At 43.3% G+C, this 18,650-nt stretch overlaps 1 protein-coding gene across 4 annotated transcripts in view; it reads left to right on the forward strand.

Annotated features, from left to right (window-relative positions):
- Window positions 1-18,650, forward strand: part of pdlim5a (PDZ and LIM domain 5a) — a 63,486-nt gene that overhangs the window by 34,505 nt on the left and 10,331 nt on the right. Inside the window, exons 4-16 of one of the 4 annotated variants that reach the window (XM_037098015.1) lie at window positions 2,032-2,071; window positions 6,138-6,163; window positions 7,502-7,522; window positions 7,661-7,678; window positions 8,180-8,352; window positions 8,817-8,853; window positions 11,658-11,720; window positions 11,990-12,682; window positions 12,778-12,936; window positions 13,079-13,147; window positions 13,303-13,422; window positions 13,614-13,769; window positions 16,700-16,777. In XM_037098015.1, coding sequence (XP_036953910.1) covers window positions 2,032-2,071; window positions 6,138-6,163; window positions 7,502-7,522; window positions 7,661-7,678; window positions 8,180-8,352; window positions 8,817-8,853; window positions 11,658-11,720; window positions 11,990-12,682; window positions 12,778-12,936; window positions 13,079-13,147; window positions 13,303-13,422; window positions 13,614-13,769; window positions 16,700-16,777 — 1,653 coding nt within the window. Of the gene's footprint in view, window positions 1-2,031; window positions 2,072-2,975; window positions 3,407-6,137; window positions 6,164-7,501; window positions 7,523-7,660; window positions 7,679-8,179; window positions 8,353-8,816; window positions 8,854-11,657; window positions 11,721-11,989; window positions 12,683-12,777; window positions 12,937-13,078; window positions 13,148-13,302; window positions 13,423-13,613; window positions 13,770-16,699; window positions 16,778-18,650 lie in introns of all 4 variants that reach the window. The other 3 variants (XM_037098016.1, XM_037098014.1, XM_037098017.1) reach the window with 3 other exon arrangements.

Here is an 18,650-nt window from a genome sequence, read left to right on the forward strand (position 1 = left end):
GGGCAGTTGATAGTCTAGTAGGCTCACATCAGGGTTCAAAAGCCCCTGCAGATGTTTAGCTCAGGCCAGAGAATGATGAAGGAATGGATTGTGACCCCTGTCCCATCCCACTCACACAAACCTATTCCTGTCCTGTCCCAACCCCACAGAAGTACTCTTGTCCCACCCTGACCCCACAAAAGTATTCCTTTCCCATCCTAGCCTCACAAAAGTACTCTTGTCCTGCCCCAGTCCCGCAAAAGTACTCCTGTCTCATCCGAATCCAACAAAAGTACTCGTTTCCTGTCCAGATCCCACAAAAGTACTCCTGTCACACCCTGACCCCAAGAAGTACTCCTGTCACACCCTGACCCCAAGAAGTACTCCTGTCTTGTCCAAATCCCACAAAAGTACTCCTGTCCCATCCTGAACACATGAAAGTATTCATTTCCCACCCTAACCCCACAAAAGTACTCCTGCACCATCCTGAACACACAAAAATACTAATTTCCTGTCCCAATACCACAAAAATACTCCTGTTCTGTCCGAATATCTGTGCAGACTTGTCTTCTCCAAGAACTAGTACAATCCTGTAACTGGCTGGCTGCAACCAACGAGCTGCCATGACAGATTTTTATTCCTTTTAGAACTGCATATTCACATATAAAAACAGACCTGTTGTTATCATGATTCCCATCCCTGCTCCCGTTGATATTTTTGAGATTGACTTCCATCCCACAGGAATCATGTGACCCACAGGACTCACTGAACAGTTGTTAGCCTTTAGCTCAGACCTGCTTATCCGTCTCCCCTCCCCGACTATGGGAAGCACACCAAGCTCCTGCTCTCAGAGAATTATCCTCAAATTCCACAGGTGTGATGACGGTTGTCATGTGACTGCTAAAAATAGTCTTTCCCTGAACTGTTCCTGTGGCAGGTTTGGGAGAGTCGTAATTTTACGGCATGATGTCATTCTGCCTCTGGTAAGAGCATAATTTAAAAATCCTCACGTGTCCCGTTAAAGGAACACGATGGCAGTATCAGGACATTTCTGGCAATCTAAAATCTACAGAGGAACCGGAGGCAGAGAGGAAAAGGCCAAGTGTTGGAGCAGCCCGATCTGTAGACTGATGTGTTTCTAGCCTACTACAAGGCTGTCGGTTCAAATTTACAGAGGTGAAGGACATGAGCCTCCCTCAGGAAGCTTCTCGAAGGACCGCTCTGAAAGGAATGTGGGGCTGCTGACATTCACACATCTTCAGTTACTGCGCGGTTTATTTAACCTTTAATTTACGTTAACCAGTGTGTTTTCCCTCGCTCATGCGAGTGGATAGTGATCCATAACTGCTCTAAATTAATTGTTTTCAGTTGATTTTACACCATTAATGTACTTTGCTGTTGCATAAATATCATCTTAAACCAGAGAAGTCGACTGAGAACACGGTAAACAAAAATTAAAAAAATATATTTCAGTAACATTAATTTTAGGATGAGGTGCTAAGCTGATGTCACTCCAGATTAAATTTAACGGTGCGGATGGTTGCAGACGTTTTCAGCGGATGACATTCAGGAGAGCTCATGGCTCAATGTGGCATCAAGAGTATCAAACAGCAGCAGTATCAGATTGATTCAAACCTTTATAGACTGAAAACAGCTGCCTTTGAGTGAAAGAGACCACAGTTTTCAGCCCTATCAACTTGAGTTTCACAGCGTGACGCACAGAAACAGTGAGGCTCTCCTGGATTCTGTCATTGCCGGTGACCTCTCCATGTTGTTCTCTACGCCGAGAGCTCAGGTTTAGTCATAATTCACCACAACCACAGTTTCACTCAACCTCAGTGAGATATGAAGCTTTCACAGCCGGAGTGATTTTTATTGGCTCTATAAATATCAGTGCACGTTTAAAAAGCTTTTAGCTATTTTACCCACCCGGTGTTGGCTAAGAAGAATATATTTTTTCAAAGGAATTATTTTGTCTCAAAATAATTGGGGTTGAGGAATCATAACTCACTTTCTCTCTCCTTTCCTTTCCTCTCTCTTCTCTCTCTCCAGGGCCTCCAGTGTTCCTAAAGGTCCTCCTGTGGCACCAAAGGTACCGTAACACAGCACGTCACCAAGAGAACCCAAACATTGTATACACTCGTGTAGTATGGAAGGAAATCAGAAAATATAGCTGTTGACTTAAAGGTGCATTCTGTAAGAATTAAAACATTAAAAAAAGAACTGAAACTGAAAAAGCCCTGGCCTGGCCCAACTGAAAACCTCCCTGTCTCGGGGGTCCAAAGCACCTGGAGTTAACAACACCAACATCCCAGTGATGCTCGAGCTCCCGTTCCATACCGCTAACTGCACGGCTAAACAAGCTAACTAGCAGTCAGTGGTTACTATGAAGATATTTTGCCCCGTGTTCATTTGGAGTATGAACTCGACAGGTGGCCAGTTCTTACATATTGCACCTTTTAAGGAGAAAGCACGCCAGGTGAGGTTACATCAAAGTGATAGCAACAATGATCAGCATTTTATTAACGATGGGTCTTTAATTCAGATTTTCATGCTATGTAGATGCACGAGGTAAGAAACTTGTGATGCTAAAAGTTAGTTTATTAATGGCTGATTCATTATAACGGCATTTAAGAAGAAAAGTGATTCACCTGGGGTTCTGTGTTTGAAGTGCTTTGAATACTTTTGTTTTAGTCTCTACGCCCTTCTGAAACGATGCTGAACACATTTTTTGCTGCATGAAAACCCCTGTTGTCTTGATGTTATCTTACAGTGATGGATTTATTTTCATTTTTTTGAAGTGACATTTAAGTATACTGATGCCTCGTTATTCACTGAAAACAAACAAATTGATTTTGAAGCTATATCGAATTGAATCAGAATTTAATTTGGTGTGTGATCCCTAAATCCTCACCTGAGAGGCGTCAGTATAGTGTGTGCTGTGTTGTGATTTGTTTTTTCGTGTGTATTTGCATGCTCTTCTTTCATGCCACTAGGACATCAGATCAGACATCATAAAACCAGTGGCCCTCACCCACCCACCTCCGCCTCTCCACCCCCATCCTCACTCCTCCAGCCCCTCCGCTGCACCCTACAACAAGGCTCCCAGAGCTTACGGTGGCTGCGGAGCAGAGCTCCCTCCTTCACATGCTCCTTTTGCTCCCTTCATCCCATCCCCATCCTCTGCCTTCACTCCTGCCTCCTCCTCCTATGCCAGTCCTCCCCCTCCTCCTCCTCCACCTCCCGTCTCTTACCCATCCTCTCCCTCCTCCTCCTCCTCCCCCCCTGTCCTCGTCCCGCCCCAGCCATCAGTGTATAACACGCCAATCAACCTCTACTCCAATGAGAACGCATGCGAGGTGGCCATGGGGCAGAGGCGGGGCCTGTTGGAGAGTCAGGGCGGAGCCTTGCCATTACAGTTGAATGGGTGAGTGGCATTCTCTCCAGCCAATCACACAAACGAATCCATCCTCTACGTTTAATACCTTCGACTTTCTCCCCCTTGGTTCAAATGTCTGATTTATAGTTGTTGTTTTTTTTTAATCTCCTTTCACTTTCGGCTGTGTTGTATTCTAAATAGAAAACCAATATGTGATGTAGCCAGCAGCATTTGTTGAAAGGTGTTTGTTATCTTTAGAAACAAACGAAACGGCAATGGGAATTTGAACCTACCACATCTCTGTCAACTGCTGAAGTGTGTACTTGGTTTCTTTTTAAGCTGGACAAGTCAACAGGTGTATAGTTCAGAACAAAAGATCTTACATCTGTAAAAATAAATAAATAAATGAATAGATGAATAAAGCCCATTTTCAAGTTGGAATCTTAAAGTCTTGGACATGTGAGTCTGATTTAATGACGAAGAAAAAACTTTGAAAATCAAACTTTTCCTGCATCATTGAATCAGACTCACATGTCTGTTGGTGTTCTGTTGAGAGGTAAACAAACAGAGCAATAGTAGAGCATGGTTTGCATCAGTGACAAACCAAATTACTGTGTGACCTGATCTGTTGTGAATGTGTTGCTTATTATAGTGTGGAAAAGCAAAAGTTTCCAAACAGAAATGGTGTCTACGCAAACTCAGGCGGGTAAATGTGGCGTTTATTTACTACAGGAACTGGAAAAGAGACATTTAATAGCTTGGAACTATGGAATTGAAGTCCAGTTAAAATGAAGAAAATAGTCTTTTATCTTATCTGTATAGGCTATAAGAGGCAGGTAATCATTGGTTAATGGTATAAGTTGGAAACAATCCGTATCGTTCACCCCTTGTTAAATCGCAGTAAAACATCAAACAAGCTTTTAAAGGATGAGATCTTGGAAAGGAGGATTTTAACATACAACTTAAATCAGTGTGTAAAGACAAAGTATGACGGCATGACAGCTGTATGTGATCTTCATATTCATATCAACACATGTCAAACTATTACCATGAAACAAATCAAAAAGTGCTCCCCTCCTCCTCCTCCTCCTCCTCCTCCTCCTCCCCGTCTGTGAGTGCATCATGAATCATTCATGATATCCTATAAAAAAAACACTTCTCTGCTTCTCTAAGTGAAACTAGACCTGTTCCTCTGTATTTCGTATCGAGGTCAGGAGTCTGATTGCAGCACCACGTTTATTACAAACACTTGTAGCACATAAAGACGATACAACCACTCTTCTAACTCTCTCCAAACTGCCTGTTCCCATCTTTCTACTCACTCTGCACGTCTCTTTCTACGTAATTCCCACCGTCATCTTCACCCCCCCACCCCCGAATCTTCTGTCTCCCCTTTCTCCAGAGGCATAGTGAGTATAACTATGCTATGATGCTATGACTAAGCTGCGTATATATAGCTGACACTAGTAACTCGACCTGCGTGGCATTCTCTCTTTGCTCTCTTGTAGCGAAATCAGTGATTCAATGAAGGTTTTTCAGCGTTAAATTGAAACGGTCTTTTCACCTTTTCCACCATTTCATTCATTCTTTCTCTGATTCAATCTCAGAAACAAAGAGGGTGAGTTTTTATGTGAGTGGTTCTTATTTATCGCCCCTCGAGATAGCAAATGGACTGGATTTACTCCGTTTGTGAGTCATAATTCCTCCGTTTTTGTTTTCATGTTTCCACTCACTCTGCGCTCTCTTTCTGTGGGAAACGCGCTGACAAGATCGGTTCCTCTCTCCGTGAGACTCAGCAGACACCGGCGATCTGCACAATATAATCTTACACCGCGCGGCCGTGCACTCACGCACGGACACACAAGCTGCATTTCAATTGGATACATCGCCTTCCACAAGTGTCGCAGAGGACATTTAATAGCATGGAATCATTTATGTCTGGATCTTTCCTCAGTGTTTGATTGACTTGCTTTCTTTTTGTTGACATTTATATCACAATTTTCTTCTTTTTTAAAACCTTTTTTCACTGTCTTTGCTTGTATTCTTGTTGATAGACAGTTCAACAACTGCAATGGTTTATTTTTTAATCCAACATACAGGTTTTCTTACTGGCCATCACTGTATAGTAGCAGGTTAAATGTTACAAATATATTGAATTATGGGATTGTCTCATCATCCCTCATTTTGAGAAGGCACTTTCCTGGAGATATTCATAACATTTGCTCTCCAGAATCCCACTTTGAGTTATCTTCTCTGCAGATTTACAACAACAACAACAACAACTTTCCCTCCCTGCTGCTTCCAAGCGGAATTATTGTTGGCGCCGCTGTTGCAAAGACAGCTGGATCGTCTCCATTTTCCTCAGAGCTGCTAATAACAACGAGGTTCAAATCATCATTTTACGCAGTCATTTGCTCTATAATAGAAGTTAAACAAACTTAGACAAACTTGTATAGTGCTAACAAGGTTCATAGGGAACCAACTTAAACACGTGTGGTTTCATTATCCATTACATTGTGCATTCATATACTTCATAATCATACATTGAAGCACAATTCTCAATTTCCAGTTTAATCTTCCGTCGCTGCATGTTTCCACTCTTGCTTCTTGTTTGCTTGTTTTTGCATGATGTATCTGAGCTGTGTGGTTCGTTTCAGAAGGGATCTTTGAGTGACAACTTTTGATGTTTTTTACTGTTAATTCTCAAGAATCGGGACACGTGTACGTCACTGTTCTCTGTCTCTGTCTTCCTCTCAATCCTTGTTTTTCTGCTTTCCAGACCGCAGCCAATCCTAAAGTCACAAAGTTAGTCTCTGAAGCACGTCAGGTCATGAGTGTTTGACTGCCTGCCGTCATTTTTACTCTTGTGTCTTTCTCTGCACCTGTCGTACTTTATCATGGCACCTGCATGTGTTTGCTTAAAGGGTAACTCCACCAATTTTACAAACTAAAGTGTGTTTGCTGGTCTTAAGGAGGAAGCTGCATGTAATAAGAAGTGCCTCAAAGTTGCATTGTGGGTAATGTAGGCATCAGGTTTTAAAAAGCAGTCCACTTGGTCTGCACTGCTCTCCTGTAACGCTGTTGGACGAACGTTACATTTTAATTCCATTTTCCTTACCATTCTTCTTCCTTTTCAACACTTGGCACCTACATTACCCACAATGCAACATATACCACTGGGTGACATCACTAGAAGCAATTAATTAGATTCCATACAGCTTCCTCTTGAGCCACAAAAGGCTTTATACTGTTTTTTTTTTTACATTGTTACTTATAGTAAAGTTTTACTGTACAATTAGCTTAATGTGATTGTGAGATTATGCAGCAACAGCAGCACTCAGCTAATACAAAACAATTAAGTTTGTGTATGTCATAAAATATGCTGAGGCTGCAACATATTTTTACCTCAACTGTAAATCACAAATAAATTGACACTCACACACAGAGTATAACTGTAAGTGTGTGACCAGGCTCACACAGAGCTGTCAACACTCCCACACCCACATAGCTGCTGCTGTGACGAGAACGTGTTGAGAGACGCTCATAAATCAGTCTATTCAGCGTGCTAGGTGAGCGTGTCGCTGGCTGAGTGTATTCATACGTGATTTATCGACAGCGGGGCCTGAACAGTCTTCAGTGCCTCTCGCCGTGTGCGGGCGTTTTTCTGAAGAGCTGATTTATCGACAGCCAATTAGTAACTGGCCCGTCAGCACCTTGATGCCAGGAAAGACTGCAGACACACAAATGTTTAGTGTTCAGGCACTCACACACAATCACGCGTGTTCAATCGTAGTTATGCTGCATGCTCATCCAGGCAAAAGTGCATGTTTTTCATACAGATTGAACAAAGTTCATCTGTTGTATTCTCCATATGTATACTTCTCTACTGCCCAAATATATGAATGAATGTAGTGATATAGAGATCTAGATGATTCAGCAGCACCTCCGTGTGGAAGGAAAGAGAACTGACTCGTATGAAGAGAAAATTTGTCCAACTGGCTCTGTGTTTTGCATGCATTTTAATTTCTCTCCATCTCTATTCTTCTGTTTGCTTGTTAACATTTCCTTTTATCAGTTTTCCTAGTTGAATTCACCTCTCACTCTCGTATCTTCTTCTCTTCCTCCACTTTACTTCCCCTTCAGTGGACCTCAGAGTATTTTAAAGTAAGTCCTACTCAGATGACTCCACCCTGTCTTTCAGAATGAATCACTGTGTCCGTTTTAGCTTTTCCTGCCTTTATTCAGTGTATTTCTGTTTTCTACCATCCCCCTTTTCCTCCCCTCTGTTATTGCTTTCTCAAGAAAACCTCCACCACCAAGGTATCAGATTGGCTCGGACCTAGACACCAAATGCATTTTAACAAATTGTGGTGTGACGTTTCTTCCCATTTTTTTCTGGTCTAATAAGCACAAATCGTTGGTGATTATATTCGCCACATTGCTATTTCATGTAACCTGCAATCTAAGCACCAAACATTTTAATACCATTCCTCTAACTGGCTCACTGTGTGTTCAATAACATCAGTACATCTACAATCTGTAATCTCTGGTTACAATTAACCTCCTGAACAGACCTAACATGGTTTTATCTCACAACACACTCAGAACTACTTATGACCTACTTACGGTAGTCGGTCTCCACGAATGAAATGGTTTATAGGATCCTGTAAAATTAAAAGTTCTACATTTCACTTTAATATGTCATAATACCTCCATGGAAATGACATCAGTCGTCATCATCTGCGACTTTGATCAGTTATGAGAGGAAGCCTTTTCAAATTAAAAGTGTATTTGTTGAAGTCATTCGTCCTGTCCCTCCAGAGTTCCCAGGAAACACATCGTGGACACAGATATCCATTTTTACCATGTGCCCACTCATGCTGATGCCAGTAGGAAGCGCATAACCGAGGACACGGAGGACTGGCGCCCACGCACCGGCACCACCCAGTCCAGATCTTTCAAGATCCTGGCTCAGATCACCGGCACCGAGAATGGTACGTTACTGAATGAAGTGCAAAGAGTGGTGGTGTTTGCATGGATTGCTTTCAGGGCAGCCTCCATACGTAGAGCAAACACATATAGCAAAACCATGATTCTAACTGTGCGTCATTCACTGGTTTATCTGATATCGCTGTGCAGGTGTTGTTCCTACAACATCATAGTTAACGTGAGAGGAGTCGGATAGAGAGGGGAGGGTTTAACAAGAATGTGAAAAAATGAATTTCTCTATTGAACTACTATAGAAATAATCAAGTAAAGTATTTGATGACCTGGGATTGAGAATCAATTATCAGCTATCTTTCTCCAGAGTCCCTTTCAAAGTTACATATTGTTGCCTTAATTATGATGTACTAGGAAAACAAAGTGATATCAGATTATGCATCATTCGTTTGTGAATCAAAAGCTCAGTAAACAACTATTAAAATCTTAATCATTGTTTTTATTCTTTCACTTGTAGTTCAAGAGGAGGAAGCTGAGGCAGCCAGGAAGTCAAAGTAAGTGCATGGCAACAGTTTTAGCAGTCCTGTTAGACTCCCTATCATCAGTTTGGTTTTTGTGTGCAGTAACAATACATAGTCCATAAAATATCATCTTCGGCCCGCTCCATCGGGAGCCTCTAACATATAAAGGCAACTTTTATGGAGCGGCAGAAAACTCGGACTTTGGATATCAGTGGCACAGTTCTGGCGGTTGTGTTGATGCTGTGTGGGCTCTTCCTGTCTAGACAGCAGAGAAGGGATCTCGTCGGAGCCAATAAGTCAAAAGCCAGACCTCTGTGCACTGTACAGAAAGTCCAGTCTTAGTAGCTCCAAAAGCTAACAAAGTCGTTTTTTAATTAAGTTCCCGCCTCAGGTTGCTGAATTTCTAAAAAAATAAATGACAGCTGAAGGTGGTTTTCATCCTTGCTGTGGCTTCATGTGATGCTTTGTGTCTCCTAATGGTTGCCTGCGCATTTTGGTTGCTGGATGTGACAGCCGTGCAGTGCTGCATGACTTTTAACCAGCAGTGATCGTGTTTTTGACAATCACCGCAGGACTGTGGCGTCGTTTTTCAGTGTGATGTGATCCATCGGCTGTCTGGTGCTCGTGGTGGTTTCGTGGCGATACATGTGATCAGTGTGTGTCTGCGATCGCTCGTATTAACATGCAGACATTCCAGCTGTCTGTGGCTTTTTGGTGTTTGGCTTCATGGTTGAATGCATTCATCATTTCACTCCATACTGGCCATGAGATGGAGGCGTTCGTTCTCTGGATGTTCCTTCCACTCTGGTTCTCCACCCCATCAGAACTTGTGTATCATCAGCTGCTAGTTTGTACAGTTGTCATCAAGCTTCAGCTGCTGCATGTCTCACAGTGTTGTATCTTCGTAGATTTCAGGGCAGCTTTTCCTAAATCCTTTTTTTCTCTCCCTTTTGGTGTGTTTTTCTCTCCTTCTCTTCTCTTCCTGTCACGGCAGAGAGAACAAGACCACCACTCGGTTGGTGGTCGGCCCTAAGTATAAGGAGCTGAGAGACTGGCATCACGGAGTGTCCGCCCGCACCCTTAATGTCCAGTAGACTCTGTGTGTGTGTGTGTGTGTGTGTGTGTGTGTGTGTGTGCGTGTCCGTCTGTCTTGTCTACCTGTGTATCTGTTCACCACATCAGTTAGACTTCTGTAGGTGATTGTTAATGAAATTGACAGTCGAAGGCTTGTGCACTAATGGAAATAAAGCAAATACAGCAACGATTTATGGAGTGAGAGCTTGAAAAAGGAATTGTTGGCAGTCTTTGTGTGTGTGTGTGTGTGTGTGTGTGTGTGTGTGTGTGTGTGTGTGTGTGTGTGTGTGTGTGTGTGTGTGTGTGTGTGTGTGTGTTAATGTATGTGCCTGCTCTGCGCTGGCCTCATTCAGACCTTTGATTAAGTGTTGCTCATTCATTTACCGACCACTCCACTGATTCCAGTTCTGACGGTACACTGTGGACGCGTAAACGCTCACTTTTATCAGCGTGTCCACTTTTACCTTATTACACTGTACATGCTCCTGTCTCATATATAGTATTGATTGAATGATCCTCATACTAATAATAAATTAAAGGAGACATATTATTTTACCATTTTACCGTTTTCTCATGCTGTCCAGTGCTGCAGCTCTGTATTCTCCCTCTCTGAAATGGTCTTAGCTAACAACAACAGATCAGCTGCACTCAGTCAGTTCTCATGTGCCAAACTATCCGCTGGGCAGGAATGATCCAAATGTGTGACATAGTGTGATGTCACAACGTCACGGAATTAAAGGCGGGGCTGCTGAAGAGGCGTTTCTGGAGCAGTATTTTCTATGGGAGAAAAGAGCTTTTGTTTGTTTGGACTTGCACAAGAAGGTATAAAACAAACTAAAGAAAAGGAAAAAAAAAAACTAAAAAGCATATTAGGTCTCCTTTAATACGGTGGTTAGGATCCACTATTGAGCCAAAAACAAAGATGAAAGAAAAGTGATGTGGAGTTTTTATCAAAAGTCTAAAACCTTAATGAATCTTCACTGCAGCACATACATGTCATACTGCATACTGGCCTCACATACTGTATTTTGCACGTGCAGAATGCCTCATGGTAATTAGAAAAAGGCCTGCCGAGAGTTGCTTCACCTTCATTGTGCTGTGTTTCACTGTAATGTATGGTGGCAAAAGGGGCAAGGTTAGTTTGGAAGGAGGAGCATGATTTCTGTCTGAGATCATTGAAAATAGAAACTCTGCCGTGGCTCTGTGTGACTCTCAGTTATGTCTGTTCCTTTTATGTTATGTGGACTTTTGTTTATCTGTATGTTATGGAGGAGATTGGAACTACTGGTGAGGTATGATGGCGATGTCAACTTGCATAAACCAATAGCTCATATGCTGAAGTATGCTGCTGGGATGTAACAGTCCAGACTGGTGCTCTAAGTCGTTTGTATGGAAACCGCAAGTAAGGAAGTGAGCAGGTTGTTGCTTTGAGGGTGTGCGAAGTGAATGTGTAATCGCTATAAATGGCTTGCAATGCAAAAGTAATGCTATGTAAAATATTTCTCCAGTGCCTTTACATCTTTACCTTTACTTCACCTGCCTTGTTTACTTAGCGCTGATGATGCTGACTTTATAGTTTCTTCTCTGTAGATCATAGCATTTACCTCTAGTGCCTGACAATGTATCTCTCTGTGATTTGAGTTTGGAAACCTATTATTCTTTATTGTAGCTAATAAAGTGATTACATTTTTTTCTTGTTTCCCTTTTCTCTCTTGTCTCTGGTGTCCTTTTTTCCTTACTTCCTTTCTCCCTCACTTCCTTAGTTCCTTCACTCTTTCCTCTTTTAGTTGTATCACTGAATCTGAGACAAACAGTGAGGAGGTCAGGTATAAAACTCCAACCAAACTTTTTTTTTAATTTCACCTTTCCATCTGTGAATAGTCAAGCAGCACCGTAGTCACTTTTTAATTATAGCAAGTCCTTAATTAATCACTGGAACTAACTGACCACTGTTCAATAATTTCAGTACACTGGGATGTTTGTTTTTCACACCACCACCGTAACAAACTTTAATCCAAATACTTTATTCAAAATGTACCAAAACCTTCAAAATTAATGATTTAAACACACTGATGCTCTGTCTGTTATCTGCCAGTGACAGATCTGCAACACATCAATCCTCTCACCATGTAGAGGTTTCGCTCTCTGCCCTCAGTGGACTGAACGGTGCAGAATCGGATCACATGATCAAACACCAACCGTTGGCGCAGAAGGCAGGCTCATCAGCCGATCAGCGACAGCCAGAGGAGGGCGCTACAGTCCCTGGCTATGTCCTCATTTCCGAACCTGGCAGCCTCTTAAAAACTCAACACCAAGAGAACGATGAATCATCCGCAGCACCGCTTCACTTAGTGGCCTTCCCGATGGCGTATCCAGGTTCTGTTGACGTGTTTTGTCAGATACATCCAACCCAGCTGTCGAACATGAACTATCCACTAACTCCAATGCTCGTACCTTTAACATACAGTGGCTCAAACTCAAGCCAAATACCTGAATCTCATGCACGAAGGCCAAATGATGCTTCTCTTAATGCAGCATTTTTGCCTGACAGTGTCCCACCGTATCTTGGCCAGAATCCTGTGTGCACCCAGACTCCAGCTTCCTGTTTACCTGTTTTTAGTGTTCTACCCGCTCAAGGGCTGAACTCGTCACATAATAGTGACTCCTCGTTAGTTCAGAACAAAGCACCAGAGGCTTCCTCTGATCCTCTGGTCCCTGCCCAAACACCAGCTGCTCAGGATAGTGCTGTTACAGAACCACCAAGCTTTCCACCTCACGCACCTGAAAGGTACATTCACCTATGGATGTTTGAAATGCAATGATAGGTCCAAAAAGGCTTTTAACTATAATCATTTATTCTACTTTGTTGCCTCGGTCCAACAGTTCCCCTGTGACACCACTAGAGGGCAGCACAGACTCAGTAAAGTCGGAGTCTAGTGGGCGTCTGACTGCTCATGCAGGCGATGACCGCAAATTGAATTGCCAAGCAACAGATTCCCTGAAGGCAGCACACACTCGGTTTGACCTTTCTCCTCAGCACAGGTGCTGCACTGCAATTCTCACACTTGATGCACATGAAGTGAACTTTTCAGTTGTCAGGTAACAGCTCATTAAAACATCTCGAGTATGTGACCAATCTGTGACATCTGTACTGTGTCTGCGTGTCCTATTTCTGTACTCGCAGTTTCCAAGTCAATGCTCATCCGTCTCATTTGTCAACACGTCGTTGTGCACTTTCTACCAAACCAGTCAGGTACGGTGTTGCGAGGAGTTTCACTCAAACCTGAATAGAACTTTTTTCTGTTTAATATCACTTTGCTCATCAGTTTGATTCTCCTGTATTCTCTGTCTTCTGTTGTCTGTCTATATGGTGTACTGCTGCTGTGTATTGTGTGTTTGTGTAAACAGGAGGGAGCTGCTGTCAAGTCCTCTGGACTTCCTGCCAAGAGCAGCCCCTCGCCCTCCTCCTCTTACTCCCAGTGCCCCAAAACAGTCCACACAACACACACGCAGTCCAGTGCAGGCGAGGTAGAAAGAGTACATGTGTTGTGTTGTGGTGTCTGTGTTCTCTGCCAACAACCTCTACCTCTCGGCTTTTAATTGACTACTCCTGAAACCTTTCCATTTTGCCATCAATTGTTTTTGACATCTCGGCTCCATCGTGACTTCCCCTCCCTCCTCTGCCTCCCCTCTTCCTCGTTATGTCGTCGCCTTGTCAGAGCAACTTGTCAGAGCCGTCCCCCTGAGAAGGCAATGTCTCAGTCCTTACTGGACGCCCTGCTCATCACTCCAATAACTCAGGCCCCGCCACTGCGCTTGAGGAAGAAGAAGAAGCGTCGCAGCGTCAGTGAGCTGCATCTGCCCAAGAACAAGAGGTAGACAGGGCAGACCTGGACAAAGCTACCGGCTAATGTGCAGCTGCTTGAGAATCGTTGTTTTAAGTTAAAGGAGACGTTTTATGCTCATTTTCACCAACATCATTTCACAAACTTTAACTACTAGAATAGGTTTATATGCTTGAATGCTCAAAAACACATCAGTTCAGTCATGTTTTCCAGTCCTGCAGCACTTTATTCTCCCTCTGCTTTAGCTTCTGTCTCTTTAAGGCCCTCCAGTTGCCTCTGATTGGTCGGCTCACACACACCAGAGCCAGCTAAGCACCGCTAACAAAATAAGAGCAGCTGCGATAAAACAGTTTCTGCCAAATTAGCTGTCAGTTCAGTTTATACCAACCAAGTATAAATTATGCAAATATGGACATCGTGTGTGTGTCACAGGATTAAAGGTGAGACTGTTGACGAGGCGTTTCAGGAGCAGTGTTTCCTGTGGGAGATTGGAGCTTCTGTTGGTGCAGACTTAACTTTTTGGCTTTCAGGATGTTTTACGTGCATAAGAACTATAAAACACATTTATAGTTTTGTCCAGGTCTATGTCTTGGAAAGAGTGAGAATAATATAATCAACTATTACACAAATAATATATGGAGTGATTGACTTTGCATGTTATGTGACGCATGCTGCTCATAAACTAATGGCTTGAACAGCTTGAACAGTCTACAGTAGCAAACCGAAGAGGCTGAAGGAAAGAGAGTGTTGTTATATTTTTAACGCATGGTGTAAACAGGCCTCGAGTGCACTGAACATGCCATTTAAAGGCAGTGAAAAAAGTTGCGTGAAGTCGGACCGTGCCAAGATACGGTCCATATGTCTCCGTGGAGACGACTCATACCAGCTATGACATTCTGTGGTTACTGTGAAACAACTTGGCAGCGTCTCACAGAGATCAGTCGTTGGCTGGTGGACACAAGTGCACGCATTTAAACCGTGAAGTATGAAAAGTGTGTGCATGTGTGAGGGAGGGTTTGAGTGGGTGTCTCTGTGGATGGATATCTTTGTCATTGTGCTTGTGTGTTGTGTGTGTGTGCATGCATGGTATATTGTGCTTGGACTGAAGCTGATCCAGAGAGTATCACAGTGCCGAATGATAGACCATCTGTTGTGTGTTGCAGAGAGCTGCTGGACAGCAGTTAGCTATGTTAATGGACCATTTGTTCAACGTTCAAACAAAAAGCAGCACATTCATGAGATGCAAAAATGCAAGTTCTCGTCGGAGCGACAGTACACAAGGGGTTACTTTACATGTGTACGCAGTCGGGGGACAGAAATCTACCCTTTTCTTTTTCTTCCTCATTATCGCTTAATGCCAGCAAGCAAGGAGTCTTGTAATTAGGCGGCATGCAGTGTTGAAAATAGACTCTGGATAAGACAAACACAGGGACAACAACAGAGATGCAGAGCGAGGCAGGGCGTTGAGACATACGATGGAAAAGTATTAATGTAAAAAAAACAGAACAAAGACCGACAAAAAGAAAATAAACGTGCTCCTCTCTCCCTCCTTCCTCTTGTCCCTCTTTAATTATCCCTTCGGTTAACAAGGTTCCTATGTGGCCCGGTGCGTCCAGATGGTCAGCACTCCAACCGGCTTCTATTGAATCAAAACACCCATTAATCAACCAATCACAGTCCTGCAGAATACAGTTACGTTCCCCTGTAATTGGCCTGATTGGTGGAGAATATTAACGAGCTGTGCTGTAATTGGCTCTAATAAATGGAGGGCTGGGGAGCATCTTATTTCCTGCTCTACTTGTCGCCTGTTGTTAGACAATTACCAACGCTAATGTGAACGAATGTTCTGCCGGATAATTTAGATAGATGGCGCTACAGCCTTTAATCTCACGTGGCAATGGCATAATGCCGTGACGTGGACGAGGTCTTTTCCTGATCTTTACGCGACCGTCCTGCTCGATACGCTGATGCCAGATGATTGCTCTTGATCCTGTTTTAGTGGAGAGAACACTGTGAGTTTCATTTGGTTAATCAGCCTGAAAGCTCACCCAATTTAGCAACCTTCCCGCCTTTATTATTACTCACTGGCAGTGGATTACTATAAATCACTAAAGTCTCATTCAACTTTCGAAAAAAATGTCATCAAAGTAAAAATATTCTGTTCCTTCTCTGACTGGGGACCCACCACAACACACTCAAGGTCCACTGTTGGTCCCACTGTTAGCTTGAAAGCCACTGGTAGAAAAGTTTAAACACAGTTCTTTTGCAAAGGATTGCATTCTGTTTTTATTCACACAGCTCCCCGAATACAGAGGGAGTCAAATCAAAGGATTCACACAGAGAGCCGAGGAGGCAGCAGTGACTTTGTAGTAAATCCCACCTGATTGATTATAAGAATCATGTTTTGTCTGCAGAATTTTTGCAAATTAAAGTAGAATAAAAACACTGCTGGAGGTGCTATGGGTTGATGCAGACACGTAAACAAGGTTGAATGACTGTCCACAGTTGTGTCTCTGCCTGTAGATGTATGAAATGAGCGTGCACTGTATCCACCGGCTCCTGCTGTCAGACACACGGGGCACCGAACGAGAAGCAGATAATGAAAATGAAGGGAGATACCGCGCAGTCTGAACGTCTCTTTCCTACAGAGAGTACTTAGATTAGGACTGTATTAGCCAAAGGCTAATTAGCCAGAATCAATGCTAACGCGGGTGCATTCATCACAGTCGTTGTCATTGTGCTGCAGCTTGTGTGATTATTGTTTAACAGTGTTTATATTAACCAGATGCTGTTTATAACCACTGATCCGTTCAGTTACAGAGTTTTCTAACAGCCATTAAATGTTACATGTAAATGTGACAGGAGCGGGGATGCAATTAGCCGTCCAGTCAACCATCTCTGTCATTTTATGTTTATGTATTTGTTGCTCACTCCTTATTCCTGTGATATTTTCTGTGAAGGGTGTCTTGGCACCAGTCTGCCACAGAGGAGGGAGACCCTCTCTTCTCCTCCCCCGTCAATGCTGTCTATGTCTTTAGGTAAACTTCTTCCCTGTGAGTTGTACATTTTGACAACATATCCTACAATCCACTGTTACATCGTAAAGAAATCATTCAGAAAGATATCAGAGCAGGGCTGCCCAAAGTCGGTCAGCGAAAAGGTTGAATTTTGCCCGCCAGATGTTTTGAGTTTTATTTTTTGAAGATGAAAACTAAGTAAACAAAAAAAACTTTAAATAAAGTTGTGAGATTGAAAATTAAATTATGAGAAATAAAGTCATGATTGTGAGATAATTAATAGTCTAAATTTAAATTAAAGTCTTATTTGTAAGATAAAACTATTATTATGACTTCCTATGGGAACTTTTTTTTTCATCAGGGTTACCTTTTCAGTTTTCATCGATTTCCTCTTTATCTGGTGGAAACGTTCCTCCATGTGTTTGCTTTTCACCTGCGGCCAACCATTAAGTTTCTGTTTTGGCCTTCCAGCGGGGAAAAGTTTGGGCATCCCTGTTGTTGCAGTCATATGGTGGTAAACCAGTTGACGCTCTGCTCTGTTGGGACCATCTGATGTTATGGATGATGAAATGAAGCGTGTTCAGCGGCGACACACAGAGCGTCCACTGAGGCGAAGCCAGCACACACACTCGAGTGTGACATTCTCCCTCTATCTGCCTCTCTGCTTGTCATTTCACCTCTCATGGTCTCTGACTCCATCTCCCTTCTCACTCATACAAAACATACCGGCACAGCTCGATGTAACTATGTAACTGCAGTTGCCACAACACTTGGTCTCCCACGAGTCCCCTAACGGCCGGGCACGAGGGGGGAAGACAGCGGCGATCCAACTGCTGGCACCGGCTCCGACTGTGCACGATGAGTGTAATACGTCTGGGGAGGGATCGTTGGCCCACCCAAGCTCCTCAGCTGGCACTGACGAACACACACATGCTTAAACACACATGCTTATAGGCTGGATGTTAGTCATAGAGAGGTTATTCATTTTTTTTGCATCACTCTATCGGAGGCCCCGGGGCCACATGTGATTGAAGAGCCGAGACATATTTTGCTCCCTCGCGCCGTGATAGCCGGACCAGCTCTGGCATCTTCCTGCAAGACAGAAAATGATTGAAACGAGTGAAAGTGACTTCCAGAGCCCGTCTCTGCATTCTTTAAACACAACAAGTAGAGAGCATTCTGCGTCAGGAGGGAGTACTTTGCTCCTGTTTTGTCCTGCAAGAGAACATTTTGGCCCGAGAGGCAACATGTCAGGAAGAAAAATGCCACAGATAGAGTGTGTTTACGTTTCTTTGGGGACAGAATGTGCCACGGCGCTGCTCGCCGAGCATAAACTGAACACCTACAGTATCACAGCGCTGCGCTCGGCTCAATTTATCTATTTTCTTTAGAGAGCTGAGAAACAGCCCCCCCGCTCCTGTTCCTGTGAGGTCATTTTCTCTATTTCGTCACTTGAATTAGTGTTCTGGCATCGCTTGATGTGAGCGTCAATTACATTTTTACTGCGGAGTCTCTTAAATTTAGCCAGCCTTTGACCCAGATGTGAAATTCAGTTTTATTTCTGAAAATGAGCTGCCGATGTTGCCGCTGGGGCCCGTTCGGTTAGTCTCTTCCTCAACGAAGCATCCAAACCAAAGGCTTGCGCTTTGAGAGGAGATGTTTGAAATATGAGACGAGGTGTCACCAGTGTTCATACAGTATATAGCTGCTGTGGTCAAACTCTATTCTACATCATGAGATCTTTGTCTCCCCTCCATCATTAGTTGTGCTGGGCTGGCGTCTGCCTTCAGTGCATCTGGAACGGGCTACTTTTGTTCATCACACCATGAGTCACTTACTCTCTGTCCAGTCATCTGAATTGATATTCTGGCACTGGTTCTGAACGGGTGTGCCA

The sequence above is a fragment of the Acanthopagrus latus genome, chromosome 5 (assembly GCF_904848185.1).
Source record: "Acanthopagrus latus isolate v.2019 chromosome 5, fAcaLat1.1, whole genome shotgun sequence".
NCBI lineage: Eukaryota > Metazoa > Chordata > Actinopteri > Spariformes > Sparidae > Acanthopagrus > Acanthopagrus latus.